General features: G+C 47.7%; 1 protein-coding gene across 7 annotated transcripts in view; it reads left to right on the top strand.

The window, feature by feature from the left end:
- Nucleotides 1-19,729, top strand: part of SLC8A3 (solute carrier family 8 member A3) — a 147,771-nt gene extending 128,042 nt beyond the window's left edge. For 6 of the 7 annotated variants that reach the window (XM_050336981.1, XM_050336980.1, XM_050336985.1 and 3 more), the window contains 5 exons: nucleotides 5,067-5,084; nucleotides 13,903-14,027; nucleotides 14,551-14,650; nucleotides 16,165-16,440; nucleotides 16,767-19,729. In XM_050336981.1, coding sequence (XP_050192938.1) covers nucleotides 5,067-5,084; nucleotides 13,903-14,027; nucleotides 14,551-14,650; nucleotides 16,165-16,440; nucleotides 16,767-17,143 — 896 coding nt within the window. In that variant the 3' untranslated portion in view covers nucleotides 17,144-19,729. The remainder of the gene's footprint in view (nucleotides 1-5,066; nucleotides 5,085-13,902; nucleotides 14,028-14,550; nucleotides 14,651-16,164; nucleotides 16,441-16,766) is intronic. The other variant, XM_050336982.1, reaches the window with a different exon arrangement.
- Nucleotides 19,730-22,165: the final 2,436 nt, after the last annotated feature.

The following is a 22,165-nucleotide window of genomic DNA, read 5'->3' as shown; positions in this document are numbered from 1 at the left end:
TGACAAAGATCGTAAATGTTGCTTTTCTCTATCCTTCTGGCCATTTCCCGGATTTCCTGACTTCTTTTGTCTTCTCTATTTCTAAGAAATTAATCTTTGAATCTTTGTCTCTCCTTCATATGTACAGTCATGTAAACTGAATCCCTGGTTACTGAGCGCTGCAGGGCTTTGAAACCTCACAGCACCCTGAAACACATTTCTGGCTATCCTTCTTTCAGCACCTTTTTAAAGGTTTCCTGCAGTGAAATGAGTCTTTTCCTTTATGACAAGATGCTGTCTGCTGATTTGACTCTTGCTCTCATGGCAACTCTGCTATTGTGTCAGCTCACAACTCAGAACGAGGATTTTGCTGCTGTCCCAGCGGGATTTTGGAGTAATACTTTCTTTCACTCGTCAGCTTTCCCACTTTTTCTACAGCCCTGGATTACAGGAGAAAAACTTGCTTTGCTTTCCCTGGATAAAGTTGCTCTTTTGGTTAAATTGTGGTTAGCCTTAGTGTTGATGGAGCCCAAACGGCAGGTGAGGCTACTTCGGAAGATTTCGCTTGATTGCAGATAACGTTGAAAATAACATTTGGACAATATGTTACATGAGGATAATTGGGAGTCAGCTTGTAAGAATGCAGCTCATGGCACAGCAGTCGAAGATTCAGCCTCAGAGCTGATGTTTGAAGGCTGAGTCTTGAGGGTTATGTTTTGTAAAAGGGACTGACATCCTTCATTGCAACATTTTGCTTCAGGAAGAATGTCTCCCACAAGATACAGCTTTGCTGGAAATGGGAGCACAGATGGCTGATGAACACTATTAAACAGCTTGTTGGCATGACTTGGCTTGGGAAGATATTGACTGAAGTCCTCTCAGCCCTTCCAGCACAGAGTCAACTGGTGCAGACAAATCTCATAGCACATCTCCTTTTAACTGAGCAGCACCCTTGATGGGGAAGCTTTGTGCCCCAAAGGGGGGATGTGGCTGGGAGTTGCAGAGTAAGGATTAAACTGCAAAAAGAAGGGTTCCTAGCTTGGATTGATCCAACAAGTTATCTATATCAAAATATTGATGAAATTATGTGACTTGGTACAAAGATCCATGCCTGTATAAGATAAGCTGCATTGATCCGTGAGCACGTGTCCTTCAGTTTTCTGAGTGTGGGCAGATGCTGAGAAGTTCCTTCTTCATCAGCTGCTGACAGGAATAGCAAAGAAATGTTAGATTGCTGTTACTTCACTCCCTGAAGGTTAAGTGATTTGCTCGGAGCTCTATGATTAAACTGAATGCTGGTGATTCTCTTGATGGAAAGGAGTCTCTTGGAGTCTGAAAGAGCTTTGCTATTGACTTCAATAATATCAGTATTTAGGTTAACGCTGCAAAATCTCTGCCTTGTTTAGCCTATTAACAAAAATATGTTTATAGCTCTTCACAATCTATTAGGGAAACGGTTTGTTCACCTCAGTGAGCGAATCTGGGGAGCAGAGCCTGTGGACAGTTATATCTGGAAGGTGAGGGATCCTTATCTCTTTGGGGAACTGAGCCTGTGGTTTGTATGGTCACTGCGTGGTCACCTTTGGGAGTGCAGGAGGTGCAGGCAGTGTGTTCTCCTTGCCTTTGACTGCCCTGCTGCGTGACTGAGTCTTCTCAAAATCCAGCCTCCTCTCTTTCATTTCAGCTCACTCTGTAAATCCCAGGCCTTTAACAAGGATCCTCTTATCTACACGGTGGCTTCCTGGAGTCTTTAGGGATATCAATTAGAAAAGATTTATGTTAATGAAGAATGAGTCCAGAATAAAGCATGCAGCATGGTCAAATCTCTCTGTAAGGTAAACAGCAGAGAAAAGTATTTCACTGTTTAGAAAAAGGCTGGGACACATGTCGGGTTGTTGTAAACTACAGGATTGCTGGATTGCTGGTCTCCTCTCGTCCCAAGCATGGTTCCTCTTGGTTTAAGCTCTTTGCCTTCAGTAGAGTTAAAACAGGAAGGAATTAAATTCCTGATCTGTAACCTACACCAACATGCATGTCACAGTAGGATTTGACCCCAAAGTACAACAAAAACGTACAGATGAAATAGTTTATTAGTAAATAGCTTTTTTAACAGCATTTTTAAATTCAGGCCTAAATTGTTCAGTTTCAGGGGTGGCAGGGGAAGCATGCAATTTGGTAATCAAAACCAGGCCTTCAGGGCAGAGAAATTCTAGTAAAGGAGAAACGGGGATCCAGAGCTGAAGGCTTTGGGTCCTTCTGGGAGAGTCAGCATCACCTACCTTGTCTGCAGGCATGCATGTTTGTCCACAGTCACACCGTGTAAGAGTTAGGTAAGGGATACTTGGGACTGCTATTTTGGATTTGGCTGTCGAGCTAATTTGTGCAGTTCCCTTTAAGAGCACATGTCAAACCTCTGAGACTACCTGAGATGCCAAGAGCAATGAGGTGGCCTGGCTTGGCCCCATAAGGAGCGGGATGTCTGGAGCAGTAGCGCAGGAGAGGGAGAGGTGCCCTGAGGAGGACTGGAAGGATGCAACCTGGGCTGGGGGGAGTGGAGGGAGGCTTGTGGGATGGGAACAGCATGGAGGCCATCAGTGAGGCTGGTACAGGTACAGCATCCCCAGATGGGCTGTCAGGAAACATTACAGGTCAGGGCTAAGGGCACATTAGCAGATGCGTGTGCAGGAAGGAAGCTGTAGTCCGTGAAATCATTTTCTTGCTTGCATGCACAGCATTCACTCAGAAATATAAAGATAAAATAATCCCTTGGCGTTCTCCACGCTGTATTCTTGATGTTTCATTCATAGCTTTATAGGCTTCTTCAAATATTCATGTATCATATCATAAGTGAAAGGGAGAAAAATTGTTCTTTTGCAGGCTTACAAGCAAATGGGAAGAAAAATAAACTCAAATCCCAGAGTAGTAGAATAACAGTTTTAAAAAACGTGAGGAATCAATGACTTTTTTTAATAACCACAGTAGCTTAGGGGCCCAACAATATTTCATTATATTGCATTTGAACACAAAATTGATCCATTGTCCTAATGCTTGTAATTGCAAAAGACAAAATTTCTGCACGTTGTCTGGAGAAGCAGAAGACCATGGAGAAGTAAGAAGGTCACAGGGCAGCCTGAATTGCAGCAGGACAGAGCTACAAGAAGACTCAAGATTCATGCTACAAGGGGCAGTGACAACCTGTTGGCGACTTCCTGGCAGAGCTGTGTGAAGCACAGGAGATGGTGTGGGCAGAGCAAATATCCCATTGCTTCTTGTGGCTCAGTGGCACTGTACCTGCTGCAGAAGATATTCACGGGTTTTGACTCCCTGAAAACAAGAGATGCTCAGCAAGGAGCCTCTTCATTGCCCCTTCCCCTTTCACTGTGCCTCTACCTGCCCACATGGACAAGAGAGATCTCCTGGAGTGCCCACAGTATTTCCAGCTGGGGAGATGGATAGATGGATGAAGATCTTGACTGGGTTGATGTCTCTCTGCAGACTGTTGGGAAAGCTGTGCCGATGGATGCTGCTCAGTGGAGCAAGGAAGTGACTGGTAGTCAAGACTCAGGATTAGTTTCCCTGTCTCTGCCATGGATGCGCTGTGGGACCTTTGATAAATTGCTTAGGAAATCACTTTCAAATGGCACAGATACAATTAGGTGCACCTGTATAAAAGTGTATGCTTCTCAGAGGCCTGAAGTGGCAATTCTGGGAAAATTCACACTTTTGGACTCCAGCCCACTTCTGAGTTTGCAAAATGTTCCCTTTAGCTTCTCTTTGCTTGCTTCACCATCTGTCAAATAGGGCTGTTAATACTGATTCAGTCTTTGTACAGAGTTTTAAGCTTCTGAGACTGTGCATGATAATAAGTGTTAGTAATTACAATACTGTCATCACATGCAACCAAGGCTTCAGGGACTGGTTTGCTGTTTGAAGGACATGTCGAAGTCAAAGCTAAGGTACAGAGTTGGTGCTTGGCCTCTCTCAAAGAGGGTTTGGGTTTTTTTGCATATGGACTCTTCTGTAGCTAAGTTGACACTTGGATGTAAGCTGTGGCTTTCTGTGGGTAACATCTTAGAGAAATCCAGCCAGATACTTCTTTGTGACAGTTTTGGGGTGTGGAGAAATCAGGACAGACGAGGGTCTATCCAAGACAGGAAGGGACCTGGGCTGTGTCTGTATCGAAAGTCAGGGAAAGGTCATCCCTTGCAAGGACCTTTGCCCCTTTCTTCTCCTTTCTTCCCCCTTCAAATCTCACAGGACCACACAGTCATATTTCCTGGGAGGCAGTTGCATCCCGCTATGATGATGTTGCATGGCCTGTGTCCATGCAGCACTGTCTGGCAGACCAGCAATTTGGAGCAAAGAGAGCCAGGAGGACTCGAATAGCAATGCTTTATGTGTGCCTATGCTCCTCTCAGTGCACTGACCCTCTGGAAGTGGTACCTGTCGGGTGTGGGATAGGTATAGGTGAGCCAGGGTGTCCTGGGGGATGATGCATGGCCATGTTACCCCCGGCCCCATTTGACACTGGAGGCCAGCACCCATTTTATCAATGGCTCCCTCTGGTGATGGTCTTCTCAATGGTCTGCCCATCACCTCCTGGCCACCTTCTCTTCTCAAGAACCTACAGGTTTACTGGAGTTCCTCAGTTATGCCAAACCTCGCCAAAACCACACATACCCAGCCGAAGCAGGGGCATGTCCCATGCCTTTGGGTCAGTTTGGGCTGTGCCAGGTCCCAATGGCAAGTGTAACTGCCCCTCTTTCCCCCTTTCTCTTTCCCTCCTTGCCACTCCCCAGCTGCATCCCATCCCTCTGCCTTCGCTTGGGGGGAGGGGGTTACTCTGGGGAGCCAGCGCCCTGGTGCTCACTGGTGCACACCAACCTCCTCTCCATCTTGCTGCTGCGGTGTCTGCTCCCCAGCCTATGCCCCACATGCAGCCCTGGTGAGCTCGCACACTGCCTTGCACCATGTCCATTGCTCTCTGACAGCTTTCATCTGCAAAACATCTTTGGCCCTTGAATATTAACTTTTTCCCTCTTTTTCTTCTCTCTCTCTGTCTTTCTCATGTTCTTCTCTCCCCACAGCCCTGCTGCTCACCCAAGGTAAGTGCTTTTTTGTCTTTCCTCTGCCTGCTCTTGCTCTATTTTCATCCCCTTTGGTTAGACCCCGCCATGTTTATGTTTGCTGTGTTGTAGACAACCCCAGCTCATGGTGTTTGTATCTAGCTGGAACTATTTAAGAACAATGCTTTAAGAAAATACCAGTGATTGATTGACATCTAAGAGCATTTCCCACATTCCAGATTTTCTCCCACAGTCTGGGAGAATGACCCAGCCAGAGTCACAAAGCAAAACATGTAGCTCTGGCTGGGCTAAAACTGTGACTCAGCCCTCTTTTTGGGCAACTCTGATGCTTGGGTTTTGCTGATGCACTGGGGTGCATGGGGCTTTTCTGCTGGGAGTGACACTCCTGGGGCGCAGGACAATGTTGTCTGCGGTGACCAAGGGTGCAAGGCTGAGCAGGTGTCCCCTTCACATGGAGGACCATACCTCACCCCTCAATGCCTGCACCCTTGTGCTTTCCACCTCCAATCCTGGAGGGTTCCAGGGGTGTGCCCAGTGCCAGGGGAGCACTACCAGGACATGATAAGCACCAGCACCATTTCTCTACTCATTCTCAGCTCTGGCTCTGCACTATTCATCTCCTCTCCCTGTGCCAGGATTTTATGTGTATTAATTCTGAGCCCTCTTCCTTGCCTGAAATCCCCATTACACTGGTCTCTCTTTATCCCACTGTGGTGCCATGTACGCCTCCTGTATTTTCATTATTCCTTCAATTCCAGATATGATTACTGTTGAATTTGCACTGAAGAAACATTTGTTAGAAGGTAAGGGCAGGCATTCAGGGTGCAGAGAGGAGCTTGAATCCGACAGGTTTGCAAGCAGAGCTGAAAACCAAAGCATTTATGATGCCCAAGCTGTGCTGCAAATCAAACGAGCAGCATCTGCCATGCAGGCTTCAGTCTCTGCTCCTTTTCAGAGGATTCCAAATCTGCTGTGCAGGGGATGTCCAGAACCCATTGGATATTGGACTAATTAGAAAATTGCTAGTGGCAGGCAGAAATCCCCAGTTCTCCAAATATCAGCTTAGGGTGTTTATGGAAAACTCCTCAGAATGGTTTGGACGATTTCCTTTGTTACCTCTTCAGGTCCCGGAGGACTGGAAATAAGTTGAGCACAGCCTCCTTCCCAGTAATTTCATTGCCTTAATTCAGTAGCTGCCTAATTTGATCAGAACCCCTGGAACCAAATAATTTCTATTAAAATAACATAACTTTCCTCTCTCTGTTGCGATCCAGCCTGATTGCTTTTGGCAGCTGTTATTGGAGAACTTGGTTACCAGCTATGGAAAGTTACTTTTCAGTTAATAAGGAAAAGCCTCCTCTGTGTCTGGTGAGAGGCAGTCCCTGGGGTGCCCCCCTTGCTGAGCTGCCTCAGGGTGCCCTCTCTGCATGTGATGTGTGTTCAGCTCCTGGTTCAGGCTCAAGGTGCTCAGCCTCCACACGTGACTTAAAACCAGCAGCCAGCCAGCGAGCAGGCACGTGTTGGAGTGTCACTCAGCACCAATCACGGCTAATCAGTAGGGAGAGAAGTGACGTCCTCATTTAGTCCATGTCATGTTACATTTAGGTTACACAGGCACGCAGGAATCTTTGTAAAAGATTGAACGTTTCAGTGGAATCTGTTGGTCCCACTCCTCATCCTCCCTCCTGGAGCAGCTTACACATCTCTTTTGAGGCAGTGCCCCTCTCCTGAAGCTGTGTGCCTGGGACTGCTGGGTTCCCTGGCTCTCCCCTGAAGCCCTGGGGCATTCCCCCTCATGTGACATCCCTTTGACAGTCCCCACAGGGCCAGCAGCAGCACAGCCCCCACTCATGGGAGTGACCCCCTTTCTTTGCAGAAGCCATGGGTGCCCCAGTGGATGCACCCAAGTGGCAGTGTCTCTCTTGTCCCAGGAGCCCTTACCTGGGGGAAATGAGAGATCCCGGCCTTGCCCCCCTGGCCTTGCAGAGCCCTCGCAGGGAAAACAAGTCTGTCAGTTTTACACAAGGCCAGGTGGGAAGGGCACAGGTTCAGCTCAGCATTTGTTTCTTCCAAATGAGCTCTCGGAGCCAGACTTGCAAGACCGTGCAAAAATTCTGCAAGCCTTGCTTGGCCATGTGTCCAGTGCCATGTGTCAGGCTGCAGAGGACCACTGTAGTATGGGATTGCTGTGGAAAGACTTGAGAGTCAAACTTGGGTTGTTTTTTTTAAACTTCTCTGGTGCATATCTTTTGTTTTACACTGGCAATGATCTCTCTGAATGCTCTTTATATAGGGAAATATTCAATACCAAAGTGCACAGGTACTCCAGTTGTCCCCACCTTTGCTATCAGTGGATGAACTGCTCTGATAGTCTTTCCAATCCTTGCAAAAGTCACTGAAAGCCTGTGCAGAACCTTTACTTGAAAGTTCGTGGGCTCAGCTAATTCAGATTTTTAAAGGGATGCGAAATTATCCAAATAGTAGATATGTCTACATCCTAATTTCTACATACTCATCCAGGTCAAAGAAAGTATTTCTAAATCTATGCATTAAAACTCCTGAGTCCACTTTGCAGTGGGAAAGACTGGAAAACAAAGATGCCAGTTGTCTGGCCTGTCGGGGACAGTTGTGTCAGCAGCAATCTCAAGGCAGAGCCAGGAGTGGAATAATGCTCAGTTCCCAGCCCTGTGCCTTAGCCTCCCTCTCATGAATTTGCAGCATTTCACAGTTAGCATTAAGGAATGCTGGGGCATGTATACAGGATGTATCATGCCTCAAAAATAGCTTTCAGGGCTAAGTAAGCGGATTCCTCACATTTTAGAAAGCAGCCCAGGCTGCCAGTGCTTGTGTGTGTGCATGTGCTTCAGTAAAGGGTATATCCATATGCTAATCTCCAAAGGCAGTGTGTCTTTTAGCCATTAGTCTTCCCCACTTGTGATTGACAGCTTGACAATGCTCAGGAGAGAGGAGCTCATTCATGTTCACTATCTACTTTGTTTAGCCAGGATTATATTTTACTTAGCCACAACAGCAAAAAAAAAAAACAAACCCATTGTAATTGTTTTAATTTTTACCTAGCAGCATAGTCCCCGAAAGGGGTGACCTTCATACACATGCCCACTCCAGAAATGGATGGAGACAGGATAGCTCAAGGAGTGTGAAATGGCCTATATAGCAATCTTTCATGAATACATTGTTGGTTTTAATCAAATTTACTCAGCAAGTGATAGGGAATACCAAGTGGTCTATGGCTGCTTGGTACTCTTGCAGCATTGCCTAAGTGATTGGTATGTACCTCTCTGATGGTGTTACAAGGCCTTCCCATTGCCTTTTTCAGCTCAAAAGATGTGGTGGACAGATTACTCTATGGAAATTGGCTTTACCAAACTTGGATTTATGATGTGTCCAGGAGGTCACAGGCAATATCCAGTTGCCATTTGGTAATCCCCAAAAGGAAGGAGGTTGAGTGGGCATGCACCCATGTAGTATTCTCCAGGAGCAATGCATGATGTTGGAACACTGCTTAGGGCTCCCCTTTCCCCAGAAGAAATACAAAGAGGAGGGGATCTCCTTACAGTATTTTGAGCCCAGGAAACTGCCTGTCATGTAGGTCTGAAAGCGCTTTGCAGATCACTGCAGCTCAAGTTCCAGAATGGCCCTGCAGACATAAGTTGGGAGAGACAGAGTGAGAGACAGACATGGGATGAGACCTGAGGAGTGAGCATGGCAGGGACATGCCCAGGGCTGCAGAGCACAGCAATGGCAGGACCATAACCAGGAGCTGCAAGCCCCTTGTCTGTCATAGCTTTAGGGTCTGAACAAGGTAGAGTAAGTGAGAGCATGGAATGGTTTAACCAAAACCCTCTCCTTGCTTTCTGTGGCGTCCAGTGCCTAGTGGGTGTCAGCTGCGGCCATTGCTACAGTGGAGCAAAAGTGGACTTCATCCTCATTCTTCCCACCCAGACTTTAATCTTACCAGACATGTTGTCTCCCTTGCTTGTAGCATCTCCTCTCTAACCCATGGGCTCCCTGGCACATGGAGTGGAGTATCTTGGTGCAGCAGCTGGCACAGAAGCCCCAACTTGCCTTGCCTCAGCAGCCTCTGTGTGCTCCTGCAGCCCAGAGAGGTTCCTAACACTCGATGGTAGCACGCATCGATGTACCAGAGCAGGCAGGATTTAGGGGACCCCTCTCTGGCCAACTTCCCCTTCCCAGGGAGGAGGTGGAGGCAGTCCAGGAGGTCCTGGCAAGCTCCTGTTCTTGCTATGCACAGCCAGACCTTATCAGGCTTAATTGGGGTTGACAGCAGGGAGTCCAGGGTGCAATCCGCATTGAAAAGTAGGTACTGATGCAGATACAAACAGAAATCACGCTTAGTTAATAATTAAGCTGAAGCTTGGCAGCATTCACCTTGACAGACTTGACCTTACAAATTAAAAACCTGTCTCCCAGCACCCAGCTCCCCACCATCCCCTCTTTGTGTTTTATTTATCACAGCCCTTAGTAGTCTTATTTGCAGGCTACCGCACCGGGGTGATGTGTGACACACCTCACAGATGCTCTATCTCCACTTCCTGGAGGAGCCCCCCAAGGCCCCAACCCTACACCCATCCCCTCGGGAAGTGAGGGCCTTTGGCTATGACAGACCACGAGGGAGCATGCCCCACGCTTGATGCAGGGACAGCAGCCTCCTGCAGCTCCACAGGCATCCTGGTGCACCCTGCTGCTGGCTAAAGCGCTTCCCTGAAAGGCAGGAGCATTGGGATTGTGCTCTGTCATGGGGACTGGTTGCAAGAGTCCATCCATGGCCTCTGTTGCAAGAGTCCATTTCCTCTCAGCTGTTGGGTCTATACACACAGGGCCTAACTCAGCCCTCAGCATCCCATTGGAACAGGCAGACCCAACAGACCTGGAGCAGGTTCAACTCAGGCTCTGGTGTTTTGTAGAGGTTGACACTGATTCCTATGAGAAGGTGCTCATATGTGTCCTAAACGGTAGGTGGGGACAAGCAGTGGAATCATATAGGTGCTTTGTATCGCTCTTTGGAGGTGCTTAGCTCTTCCCCTTAACTGTATGGTGAGTAGAGGTTGGGGCAAAAGACGTGTCAGCTGGGCTTCTAAATTTGTCCTTCCGACCAGAAATGGCACAGCCTTAATTTCAGAGAACAGTCATCAGCCTGGTATTTGGCACCTCTGGGTCACTTGAGTGAGTGCCTTGAGCAAGATCCAGCACAGTACTGACATGTGAGTCTTGATCTGTGTTTGTCTCCTACATTAGGATAGAGATTCAGTGAAAATATAATAGCAGCTTAAATTTTTCAGATGCACCTTTGAAATTTGTTAAGTTTCTGTGCTTTGCTTTCCTGTTGCACATTCACAAATGTGACTGCATTTTAATGAGACAAGAAGGAATTACTTCCTTATCTGAAAGCTTCCTCTATTAACATTTCTGTGAGGTACCCCATTTGGATGTGCTGCCTGTGCCTGTTCTCCTGTGGTTTGCTTGCAGCTGACATTGAAAGACTTAGCTTGGCAGTCATATTCAGTCAGCTGTCCCCATAGGATATGCTTGACAGGCTTTCTTGGGCACCCATATTTCTTCACTCTGATCCCCAGTTCACAAACTGGGGCAGTTTGTACGTACACATTGTACAAACAACCCCAGTTCACCATACAGACTACAGAGGAGGCCCTGTGTGTTGACAGCAGAGCCTCCATTATTCATGTTTCAATGGACATGCTGTCAGTAGGCTGAAGGTCTCCATTGATGGTTAGCTTGTCCCTTTATTCCAGATGACCTACTTAGGGTTTGAAGGTACCTCTGGTGGCACTTAGTCCACTGGCAAGGTGCCCTCTTGAATAGCAGGACTTCTACTGCCCCTCAGTGCTGTGGTAAGCACCAGCACCTTTATTTTGTGGAGTATCTGGTGTCACCCTCACACTCGCATCCAGCCTCTAGACTGACAGAGCAATGTGTCCACTCTTGGACAGGCTTGTGTCCTGTGATTGAGAGCTGCCTGGCAAGTGATTGCCATGCTCATCAAATCAGATCCACAAGTGGCTTGCAGAGACAACAAAGCCACCTGCTGGCCAGTGTAAGGTCTTGTGGACACAGATGTTCCCATGCAGCCTGCCCAGCAGCCTTGGACCTCACACACAGTGAGAAGAGATGCAGGAGATCCTCCTCCTCAGGGAGGACTTCAGATACTGCACTGTCCTTTCTGGTGCATAAACCAGCATGAGTAAGATGCCAGCTTCCAGGATAAAGCTGTGTTGGATAGCGCTTCCTACGGAGATGAGCAAGTTTTCTGCACTACACATGCTTAGAGACCTGCCGGCAGCTCAGCCTTACCTAGAGGGATAGCATTTGCATTAGGCTCCATGTTCTCTTGCCATGCCAAAGGCTTTTGTCAAATCAGTTAAAGTAGGGACTGAGGTTTCATTGCATTATTTCTGCTGGAGTTGGGAAGTTGAGGAAATTCGGCCTGGTATTCCCTATTTTCACAGCATCTCCTCAGATTCCAGACTTTCTGCAATCTGCAACTGCAGCCAGTGGGCGGGAGCCCAAGGGACTGTGCTGCCAACTGCGACCGCAGCTTTTCAGATGCAGTTACTTCCCAGGGAAGGTTGTAGTGAGTCAGACTGTCACCAAGTCCAGGCTTTGCAACCCTGATGGGATGGCTGTAGTGCTTTTGCTCAGCTCTGTACTGTCAGCACATGTCAGCATGCACTCAGCTCATCTGCCAAGCTGGGCTTTGCAAAGCTTAGGGTGCCTCCATTCCTGAACTTCAGATTATGGGGAGCTCAGACAGAAGCAAAGCCATGTATGTACTATGGTAGTTGATTTATGAGCACCTGCGTTCTCAGCAATGGATACAGCTTGTCATCTTCGTATGCTTCCAGGTAGAGGCAGAGACTAGACTTTCTTGTTCTGTGTCTTAGAAAAAGAGAGGTAGATTGCATCTGACTCCCTTGTTCCAGTGAATAAAAGTATCTTGAATCTAGTTCTTGATAATCATCAATTCATGCCTACAAGCGTAGTGTAAGGCAGAACATTTTCACAGTCATGGAATCATAGGATCATTAAGGTTGGAAAAGATCTCCAAGATCATTGAGTGCAGCCTTTGACTGAACACCACCATGCCAACCAAACCAGAGCACTAAGTGCCACGTCCAGTCATTTCTTGATGTCTTCCAGGGATGGTGACTCCACCGCCTTCACAGGCAGCCCATTCCAATGCTTAACCACCTTTTCACTGAAAAAATCCTTCTGCACTTCTGCAGCTCAACTGCCTCCTCCACTCTGTCCTCACTAGGTCTTTGCCTGCAAATGTGCCCCCTATATCCCCCAGCATCCTGTATTGCCCATCTTCTTCTCCCGGTGCTGTGCTTCCCTATCTTTGTCATTTCTAGTAAACTTACGTGATTCCTAAATCCAGACTATTCTGTCTTTGAGCTAGACAGTGATGGTGTGGATGTACGTCATTGATTTCAAATGATGGATGCAGCTTTTCTGCTTCTGTGATGGGTTATAATAATGTCACCTGCCACAAGAGTTATTATATGTTTTATAAACTCTGCAGATCTTGCAAGGCTTACAGCCTTTGCAATCAATCTAGTTGGGCAGATGAAGAGAGAAGTCAGTTTATAAATAGATTTCACTGCGACTTCATAATGTCTGTGTGACTTTTGGTGGGAAGCATGAGATCTGCTGGAATCCACATGGGATTAATCACATCTGAGGCATTACCTGGGCATTCGTAACCTCTACAGGAAACCTTGGGTAACACCTGATCCACTGTTAGCCAGAACAAGATGCTCTGCCAGGTTCTTCAGAGCTCCAACTCCCGCTCCCAGGCTCAGCTGAGCCCTGTATTGCAGCTCGTACACCCTGACTGGTCAGGCACAGGAAAACCAGGGGAAACCCAGCTTCTTTCTTGAGATGTCTGAGCTTTACAGAGATCCCATCAGCATGTGCCTGCACTTGGGTGGGTGGCTGGAAGAGGAGACCTGGGTTAGGGCTAGGGAACTGCCTGGGCAGTTGGGATGCTCCTTCTCATCTGGGCAACCAGAACTCTCTCCAGGCATCTTGCTGGGTTAGCTGGGACATCAGCAAGATGAGCCTGGCACAGGCTCATCTCAGAATGCTGCTGACCTGGGGTCCTGGTTTAGTTTACTCCAGCAAAAACTAAATATGGAATCGTAGAATGGAATATGTTGCAAGGGATTTTTCATCTGGTTTCAACCCTCCTACCATGGGGTTGCTGGTTCCTAGACCAGGTTGCTGAAAGCCACGTCCAGTGTGGTCTTGAACACTTACAGAGATGTGACATCCATACCTTCTCTGGACAACCTGTTCCAGTGCCTCACCATCCTCACAGCAGTATGAAAGAAAAAAACCCTACTTGTTTCCTTACTTACTTATTCATTTTTCCAATTCATGTGTGGTTCACGTGTGGTTGTGACTGTGTGTGTCTCTGAGTGCTAGATCAAGCACTGAGTGGCACAGTGATTTTCTGCTCAGAGGGGGGAATAAAAAGATTCTATCTCTTGTTCATTCAAATCAGGGAACACATCAAGGTGCTAAAGGTGCCCTAAATGACACTTGTGCCAAATGTCAGGACAGATTGGTATCTCTGTCTCCCCAAAGATGTGGCTACTGCAGGGGGAGGGTATATGTCAACCAAGAGTGCCAGTGCAGACTGAAGAAAGATTCAAGGGGTTTTTTTTAAAGAAAGTGAAAACATGTTGCACTTGGGCCCTGAAGACAAGCCCCCATGGCGCCCTGGAGCTCCAGGGCTGCTGCCTACAGCTTGGTGTTGACCTTGCTTTCACAGAGGTGGCTGAGAGGAAGCTGACAGTTGAAGAGGAGGAAGCCAAGAGGATTGCAGAGATGGGCAAACCAATACTCGGCGAGCATCCCAAACTAGAAGTCATCATTGAGGAGTCCTATGAGTTCAAGGTCAGTAGGTGTCCTAGGGGTCTTCCAGGAGGGGGAAGCGATGTGGCACTGCTGAGCAGCCTTGGAGAGTGGAACTGAGGCGGCAGCATGTGTAGAGAAAGAGCTGTTGGAAGAGGAAAAGAAGTATGTAATGCAGTAAAGGGTGGATGAAATCTACAAGAAATGTCAGAAGTAGCAGCTGCTGGTAGTCAAGGGAGGAGGGAGAAAGAAAAGGGAGCCCTGCTGGAAGCAGAAGAAGCCAATGGGGAATAGCAAAGCTGTCTCTGGTAAGGCAGGGATGAGGGAAGAAGGAGCATCATCAGGATTAAGGAGTGGCAAACAAGCTGGCTCTGGTGAGGTTTAGATCAGCCAGTCTTGGGAGGAGGTGGGCTGAACTCCTGTCATGACTTTATCTGGCTCGTAGGAGAGTACTTGTGACACTTCCACAGTTTGGAAAAGGTCTGTGAGACCACAGTGCACTCCAAGATTGTTCTTGTCGGCTAACAGCCAGTTTAATTGCTGTGCATCTTTATTCCCACAACAGAGCACCGTGGACAAGCTGATTAAGAAGACAAACCTGGCTTTGGTTGTAGGGACACATTCCTGGAGGGACCAGTTCATGGAGGCCATTACCGTCAGTGCAGGTGAGGGGAAAATCAGAAAACCCGTACCAGCATCCATAGGATTCATGCAGCTTGGAATGAGATATGTCTGGGCTCAGGAGACAGCATCTCCCTGGTCAGTGATGCTCATCTGTTGCGTATGTGATGACCATCAGCAAAGCCAGTCCAAAGAGCTCCTCTGCTCCACATAGAGCAGGCTTTTGCAGATACATTAGCCAGGAGCCCACAAGATACATCTTTTGGTGCAGAGCTATCCAGGAGGCCAGTTTTCAAAGACTTTGTGTCAGCTGGCAGTGCTCCTGCTGCTTCAGTGATCTGATGAGTAGTGTACAGGCAGCAAGATCCCATTCTGCCTGGGGTCCTGGTTTATGGTGTGCCCAGTGCAAGTAGCTTCTACTGCTGGAAGGTGTCCTGTCTGCCACAGCCAGTAGAGTTTCTGGGAGCAGGGAGAGTTACCAAATGCAGACAGAAAATGTTGCCCCATGAGGTAGCAGCTGGTGGAGTGAATGATCTAAAGACCTGCCAGACCAGGCAAGAGAGTTTACCGCTTTCAGAGCCAGGCAGCTGTGGAGCAGATTCTTTAGGCATGTCTATGCCATGAATAGCATTTGAGCATCTCTCTGAACCTTTCCTTGATGGTTCGGCATCTTCCCCAAAGGGATGTTTTACACCCAACTGCAGAGCAGGCAGTGGACAGGCAGGCAGTTGGATGGGAACTGTTGCCAGTGGCCACAACATCTTCTTCTGACATGAAAGAAGAGAAAGCAGGGTATTCAGTTTTCTTCTTTCTAGCAATTAAGAGAAGGTGCTTCTGTGGAAGCATTCTTGGAGCAATCTTATTTCCCTAGTCTGCTTCTCTCCCTATGTCTCTCTCCTTCCCTTGACATCTGCCCTGTGCTCCCTACCTGCTTTATCTTTCTCCAGTTTATTTTCGTTGTCTTGTGTCCATACAAAGACCAGCAGTACTTCCAGTTTTGGGGCTGACCTGGCCCACCAGGCTAAGGAGGAGACCTCTCCAAGGGCCTGTACCACCATTGCTGATACCCTCATACAGATGAGAATTTTTTTTGCTGGGGTGCTGCTGGTGTCCAGCCCATGTTCTGGAGCAGGAGGATCAAGAGGCCTCTTGAGTTTCCCAATTCTGTTACTTTCTGCTAGTTTTTGGACCAGAACATCACTTGCCTGTGTAACTTCGTCACGCCCCTCAACAGTGATGTCCATAGGTTGATTATATCCTATGCGACTGCCTGTGGATGGGGATAGGGTTGCCACTCTGTGGGTGCAGTATCCCACTCTGCCACTCCCCATCCCTGTGGGCTCTGAGGTATCTGAGAGGCACTACTGTTGCCAAGCCTCACCTATCACGGAGGAACCTGGTGTGCCCTGAGCCCCCTGTCATGGCTGGCACCGTCCCGCCTTGTCCCAGGAGAGCGGAATCCCGGGGGTGAAAGGGCCAAGCACAGGCTGCACCTAACCCCTGTAAACTTGACCTGCCTTAACACAAAGGCTGGACCTCTCCTTCCGTGTTTTTGCAGCGGGCGATGAGGACGAAGATGAGTCTGGCGAGGAGCGCCTGCCATCCTGCTTTGACTACGTGATGCACTTCCTAACTGTCTTCTGGAAGGTGCTGTTTGCCTGCGTGCCCCCCACCGAGTACTGCAACGGCTGGGCCTGCTTCGTTGTCTCCATCCTCATCATCGGCATGCTCACGGCCGTCATCGGCGACCTCGCCTCCCACTTCGGCTGCACCATTGGCCTCAAGGACTCGGTGACCGCCGTCGTCTTTGTCGCCTTCGGCACTTCTGTACCAGGTGGGGTGGCTGCAGGGAAGGGATGGGGTGGGAGGTGACTCCTCTGATGATGCTCCCGCTTCCAGGGGAGCAGCTCTGTCATGGGATGGGGTTCAGGCTGGGAAGGAGATCCACAAAACTCTTGTTCCTAGACAAGGTATGCACTCTGCTTGGTGGCAGCATGGAGTGTCTGGACCTGGGAGGGGGTTGTGCACCAGGAGAGGTCTGTGTCCTAACCTGGTCAGTGCCACACCTGAGCCTCCCTTGTCCCCCAGACATGAAGGGGTTGTCTGTTTCTCCTGTTGAAGCCCCCAGTGATTTCTCCTTCCCTCCTCCCTCAACCCCAGACACGTTTGCCAGCAAAGCCGCAGCCGTCCAGGACGTGTACGCTGACGCCTCCATCACCAACGTCACGGGCAGCAACGCTGTCAACGTCTTCCTGGGCATTGGGCTGGCATGGTCAGTGGCAGCGATCTACTGGGCGTCACAGGGGCAGGAGTTCCAGGTGTCGGCAGGCACCCTGGCATTCTCCGTCACGCTCTTCACCATCTTCGCCTTCATCTGCATCAGCGTCCTCCTCTACCGCCGGCGACCCCACCTCGGCGGGGAGCTGGGCGGCCCCCGGGGGTGCAAACTGGCCACAACGTTGCTCTTCGTCAGCCTCTGGCTGCTCTACATCCTCTTCGCCACTCTGGAGGCCTATTGCTACATCAAGGGGTTTTAGGCAGTGGAGGAGCGGTGCTGCCGGGAGGAGGGACCCCCTCCTCCGTTACCTCACCCAGACACTGATCCTGGAAGTGCGGTTTCACCAGAGGGTACAGCTGTCTGTCAGGGGCTGCCATTGCCAAGACGGTCAGACAGCTGGGTGCCAAGAAGGGCAAGACTATCACAGAGTGAAAAAAACAAAGAGACAAAACCCATCCAAAAATGGTATAAAAGAAGGCAACAATGGCAAGTATTGAAATAAAACACAATAAACCCAGCCACTGACCCTATTCAATGAGATTATGAAGTTTCAACCATCTCCAAGGGCCTCCGTTCCCACAGGGGCTCGTCTCTTTCCTGCCGAGCACCCCTCTACTGTAAGGAGATGTTTCCTTATTTTTACTAGTTGAGAATTGCAGAAGCCTGATTCAGGAATTTGGGGGGGAATTTTTTGTTTGTTTGTTTGTTTGCTTGTTGCTTTTTGGTTTTGGGGGAGCACGCTAATTGATTTTTTTTTTCTTTTCTACTACTTAATCAGAAAAATGTTAAAAGTTTAAACTCTAAAGCTTCAAGCTGCCGTCAGTGCTGGAATTGAACATGTGTATTTTATGAAGCCACAAAAGACTGTGACACAGTCAAAGAACTTCTTCACTATTACCCGTTCCCTCCCCCGCCACCCTACATTACTTTCTTTTTTAAGAACATCACAAGACTGATATATTTTTAATACAAACACAGACACACAGTCACACACATTTAATGACAAAGGCTGGAGCATGTAGCATCTCAATCACCTGCCTGGGCTAAGAAAAAAAGAAGGAAAAAAACCCCAACCCTCTAATACAATACGTGTCATGTATATTTTGACTATGGCATTTCTCTTTGTATAATTAACTTTGAGCTTGTGGTACTGCAGGGAGAGAAAATTATGTTAATTTACAACTGTTAAAAGAAATAAATGGACACCCAGGAATAGCCTGCCTCGGGGGGAGCAAGGGGGCCAGGGAAAGCGGCACTGGCTCCTTGGGATGGTGGTGGTGGCGGGTTTGCTGTGTGGTTCTCCTGCTCAGAGGTGGAAATGAATTCAGGAAAACCTGGATAGTGTGCCCATATGTTCCCAGTGCCATCCCACCCTGAGCTGTGGCACGGCTACCCTTTCATTCAATTGCTCCCCAGGTTTCACAATGTCTGTATCTTGCTGGTGCTCTTCAGGCCACTGACAGGTACAGGCTTAAAAACTGCCATTCACATTCACACTCCTGCATCATCTCAAGTACCTTTTAGGAACACCAAACAGACAAAAAACCATCCTTTTCATTTTAAATGCATTTCTTTTTAAGGAAAAAGAAGAAGAAAACCACCACCATGAGAGTATGTCAAGAGTTACATCTGCAAATTGAAATGTTGGGTTGGTAATAAAAATAAATAAAAATTATACCTATATCTATATAAACAGTGCTATCTAGAAACAGATTTCTTAATTGAGAGCCCTGGAAGAGAATGTTAAAACCCTACTCTTTGTAAAGTGTTTTCAAGACAAAGATCATTTCTTCTGTCCAGAAACAGGTGCTGTGAAGGGAACCATTTTCATCAAGTTCTCAGGAATAGGCCAAACTTTGGGAGGCAGCAAGTAAGAGGGGCTGCCAAAAAGTACATCTCTACCTGCTGAGGTGCTTTTGTCTTCTCCAGGAGGCAGGGAGGAGGTATCCATAGGTTAGGGAAAAAGCAATGGGAACAAGGTTGTCATGGACAAAAAGAGATGTAACATAGCAGGTGACTAGATGGAGGTGATGATGGTTCTTAACACCCAGGTGAAGTATTTATTTTCATACAAAATGTTTATCAGATTATCTATATCTCTGTATAAATGTGTATACATGTGAGGCAGAGAAGACGGATTCTTCTCAGAGGAACAGCAGGAACTTTGCCAGTGGGAGCCCACCGTGGGTGAAAGCCGTTGAGTTTGAAGCTAACAAGTACCTGACACCCTGTCTCCTTACCCTCCCTTCTCCATACCTGTGGGGAAGGGCCTGAAAAAGATGGGCAAGAAACCCTGAGGCCAAGCTCCCACTGAGCTTGCTGATTCTTCTGGCCTCCAGTAGTGCCAACAGCCACCAAGAGCAGCTGCTGCCACCGCAATGCTGCCCATCAGACAGGGACCCCAGAGCTCACACACGAGACACTGAAACATTACAAAAGCCCCCAAACACTTTCGGAGGGGGTTAAATTGCAGCTCTCAAGGGGAGATTGTTACCGTTGCTGTTTTTAATTTGGACATATAGAGTATGTTGAGTATGTTGAGCTTTTATTTTACCGTGCCAGCATCCCCATTCCTGGATAAAGCCCGGCCTGGAGCGCTGCCGTGCTGTTCTTCTGTTGCTTGTGCTGTATGCACCATGTGCTTTTCATCCACTTCCTTCTCCAGCTGACTGCAGGGAGGGCGTGGGAGGTAGGACTGGCTACCATGAGGGCCAGCTGCATGGGGACCCTGGTGCTCTCTGTGCACAAGGGTGATCTGCACCAGGCTGACAACATCTGTGGCATGTTTCTTTCTTTCATTTTTATTTTTTACTTAATTAAAAATATGCAAGCTGAAAAAAGACAACAGGTTTGTTGCCTTTGGGGATTTTTTTTTCCTGAAGCTTTTATGTTTCATTTTGGGTCTAGTTATCTGCTTGCTTCTGTTTTCCTTGGGGCAGGTGCCTGGACTTGGTTGCAATGGCTCTAGCTGGTTTGCCCCCATGATCCCCAGCCCTCCAGTTCCTGTGGTACAGGTACTGTGAGAAACACAGAAGTGTTTGTTAGAGACACTAAGCAAAGGTTTTAATCTAGGAAGGAGGCAATTGCAGCTCTTGCATTGGGGTTTGTCACCTTTCTGGCAATTACTGTGGTGTTGGTGTTATCAGGACTCTTCATGAAAAGCTCAGACAGAGCACAGAAGTATTGTGTGATTCACATTTCTTCTGATTCCATGGCTGGGGCTGCTGGACTAGTTTGTAAGTCACTTCTCCGGCATAGGAGAACCTCTCCACTACCCTCCATCCTTAAGTAGCAACACGATGTCTCCTCACAGCACCATCTGCAAGGAGAAGCCCCCATCAGCTGCACTTGCCATTTTAGGCTTCAGCTGCTCTGGCCTACTGCTGTGGTGGGATGATGCCTACCTGCATGTCTCCACCAGTGTAGCTCTTTGCTTTGGAAAAACATTTTGGAGGACACCCAGTACTGTTGTTGTACTGTCACTGGACAGTGGTGAGATAAACTATAGGTAACAAAACTTTAGTTCACCTACAGTTCACCTCATCTACCTCTCCATAGCACAAGAAGATATAGATCTAGATGGTAACAGAAAGGTATCCAGGAGATCTTGTCATGCTTGAATATGGCACCATTCAAAGCCAGGAAATTTCAATCCAGTCTCACGCTTTGGCATTAAGTGGCATCATTCCTCATATCATTCACCTGGAATTGTTTGGGTTTTTTTCCCCGAGGAAAAAAAAAAGACAAAACCTTTGTTTTGTTAATTCTGCCAGGAAGCTGTTGCAGCCCTGACCTTGGTGTAGGAGCCAGCCTGCACAAATGGGAACAGCAGTTGCTCAGCCCTGGCCACAAGCTGGAAAGCACTTGTCACCAAGAATAACCTTTGCAGTATTACATGGAAAAAAATGTTTTTAATGACCATTGTCATCCATGTGCATGTGCCAGGAGCAGCCAGCTTGCTAATAACAGAGTTATGTGTGCCAGTGCTACTTAGAGCCCAGCAGAGAAGACAGCGCTCCCAACCTGCCTCTATAGCAGGAGGGGATTAAGTACATCTGGTATGTAAATGAGTCATTTAAAATATGTAGATAATTAACACCATGAATAGATTCACCCAGAGGGTCTGTGTTTTGCCCAGAGGCGTGTGGGTGGCAGGGTCAGACCAGCCCACTAGACCCACAGGGCATCTCTGCCAGCAGAAACCCTCAACCCCTTTTCCACATTGCACTTGGAAACCCAGCACTTCCCCACATGTGGCCTGGGGTGGTAATTTGAGCTTAGACATGGAACCAACCTACAGGCATGATGTGAGGTGGATGAGCTCAGCAGATGTTCCCACTGCACCTAAATTTAATCATTCATCCCTGTCCGAAACTACCATTGCTATTCCCATGTTACATGGCAAGCTGAGTGGGAGCAATGGCTAAATGAAAACTCATGACCCACCTACTACTTATTGCTGGCCATGGCCCAGTTTCAAGAATGCAATAAAAAACCCCATAGGCCTAGGAAGTGCTTTGAAACAAGTACGAAATCTAGGTGAATTAAATAAATAAATCATTCAAAGATTTTTTTTTTAGGGTGTAAGATGGAGGTTATAAATGTATGGCCTGGGGGAAGGGGGAAAGAAAAATCTCAAAAGAAAAGCTTCAAAAGCTCTCAGAAAGTTCCTATGGCACATCCTTGGCACTAATGCATATTGTACAGAGCATCTGAGTGTCTCTATTAACACAAGGCTTGTCCAATAAGGTCTTAAAAAAGCTACCAAAAGAGATTTGATTGCCTCCTCTTCTTCTGGAGCATCTTCATAGAAACTAACAGCAAACCCAAATGTGTGTGTGGGGAGGGGGGGTGCTGGGGAGGGTTAGCACTGTTAATTTTTTTTTCTTGTTTTATTGACAAGAGCATAAAAACAACTCATTGCTATCCTTATGGTAAGAAGATTTTGTATGTGGCACAGCCCTTCAGGTTCTCTACTTTCTCCTCTTCCAGCCTCTGAGAAGTCATTTCTACTGAATTGCTGCCTGGTGGGTCTTGCTTTGTTTGTGCATTCAGACAGCTGCCTTATAGCAGATCACCCCATGCCTCTCCTGAAACTCATCCTGTTGACTTGGATTATTTCTTCAACCTATAAGGCATTCTGATCCTACCCTTCATAGGTACTGACAGACACTCCCCAAGCCCCCCAAAACTCCCTCCCCTTATTTGCATATCACCAGGAAAATTTTTACCAAAGCAATTTCCAAAAGCTGCTGCTGAAAATACTGAATAGACTTGAATG

Source organism: Myiozetetes cayanensis, unplaced genomic scaffold (genome assembly GCF_022539395.1).
Source record: "Myiozetetes cayanensis isolate MyiCay16 unplaced genomic scaffold, myiCay2020 scf6-25, whole genome shotgun sequence".
NCBI lineage: Eukaryota > Metazoa > Chordata > Aves > Passeriformes > Tyrannidae > Myiozetetes > Myiozetetes cayanensis.
Note: the sequence above shows the minus strand (reverse complement) of the source record. Positions and strands in the feature narration are given on the sequence as shown.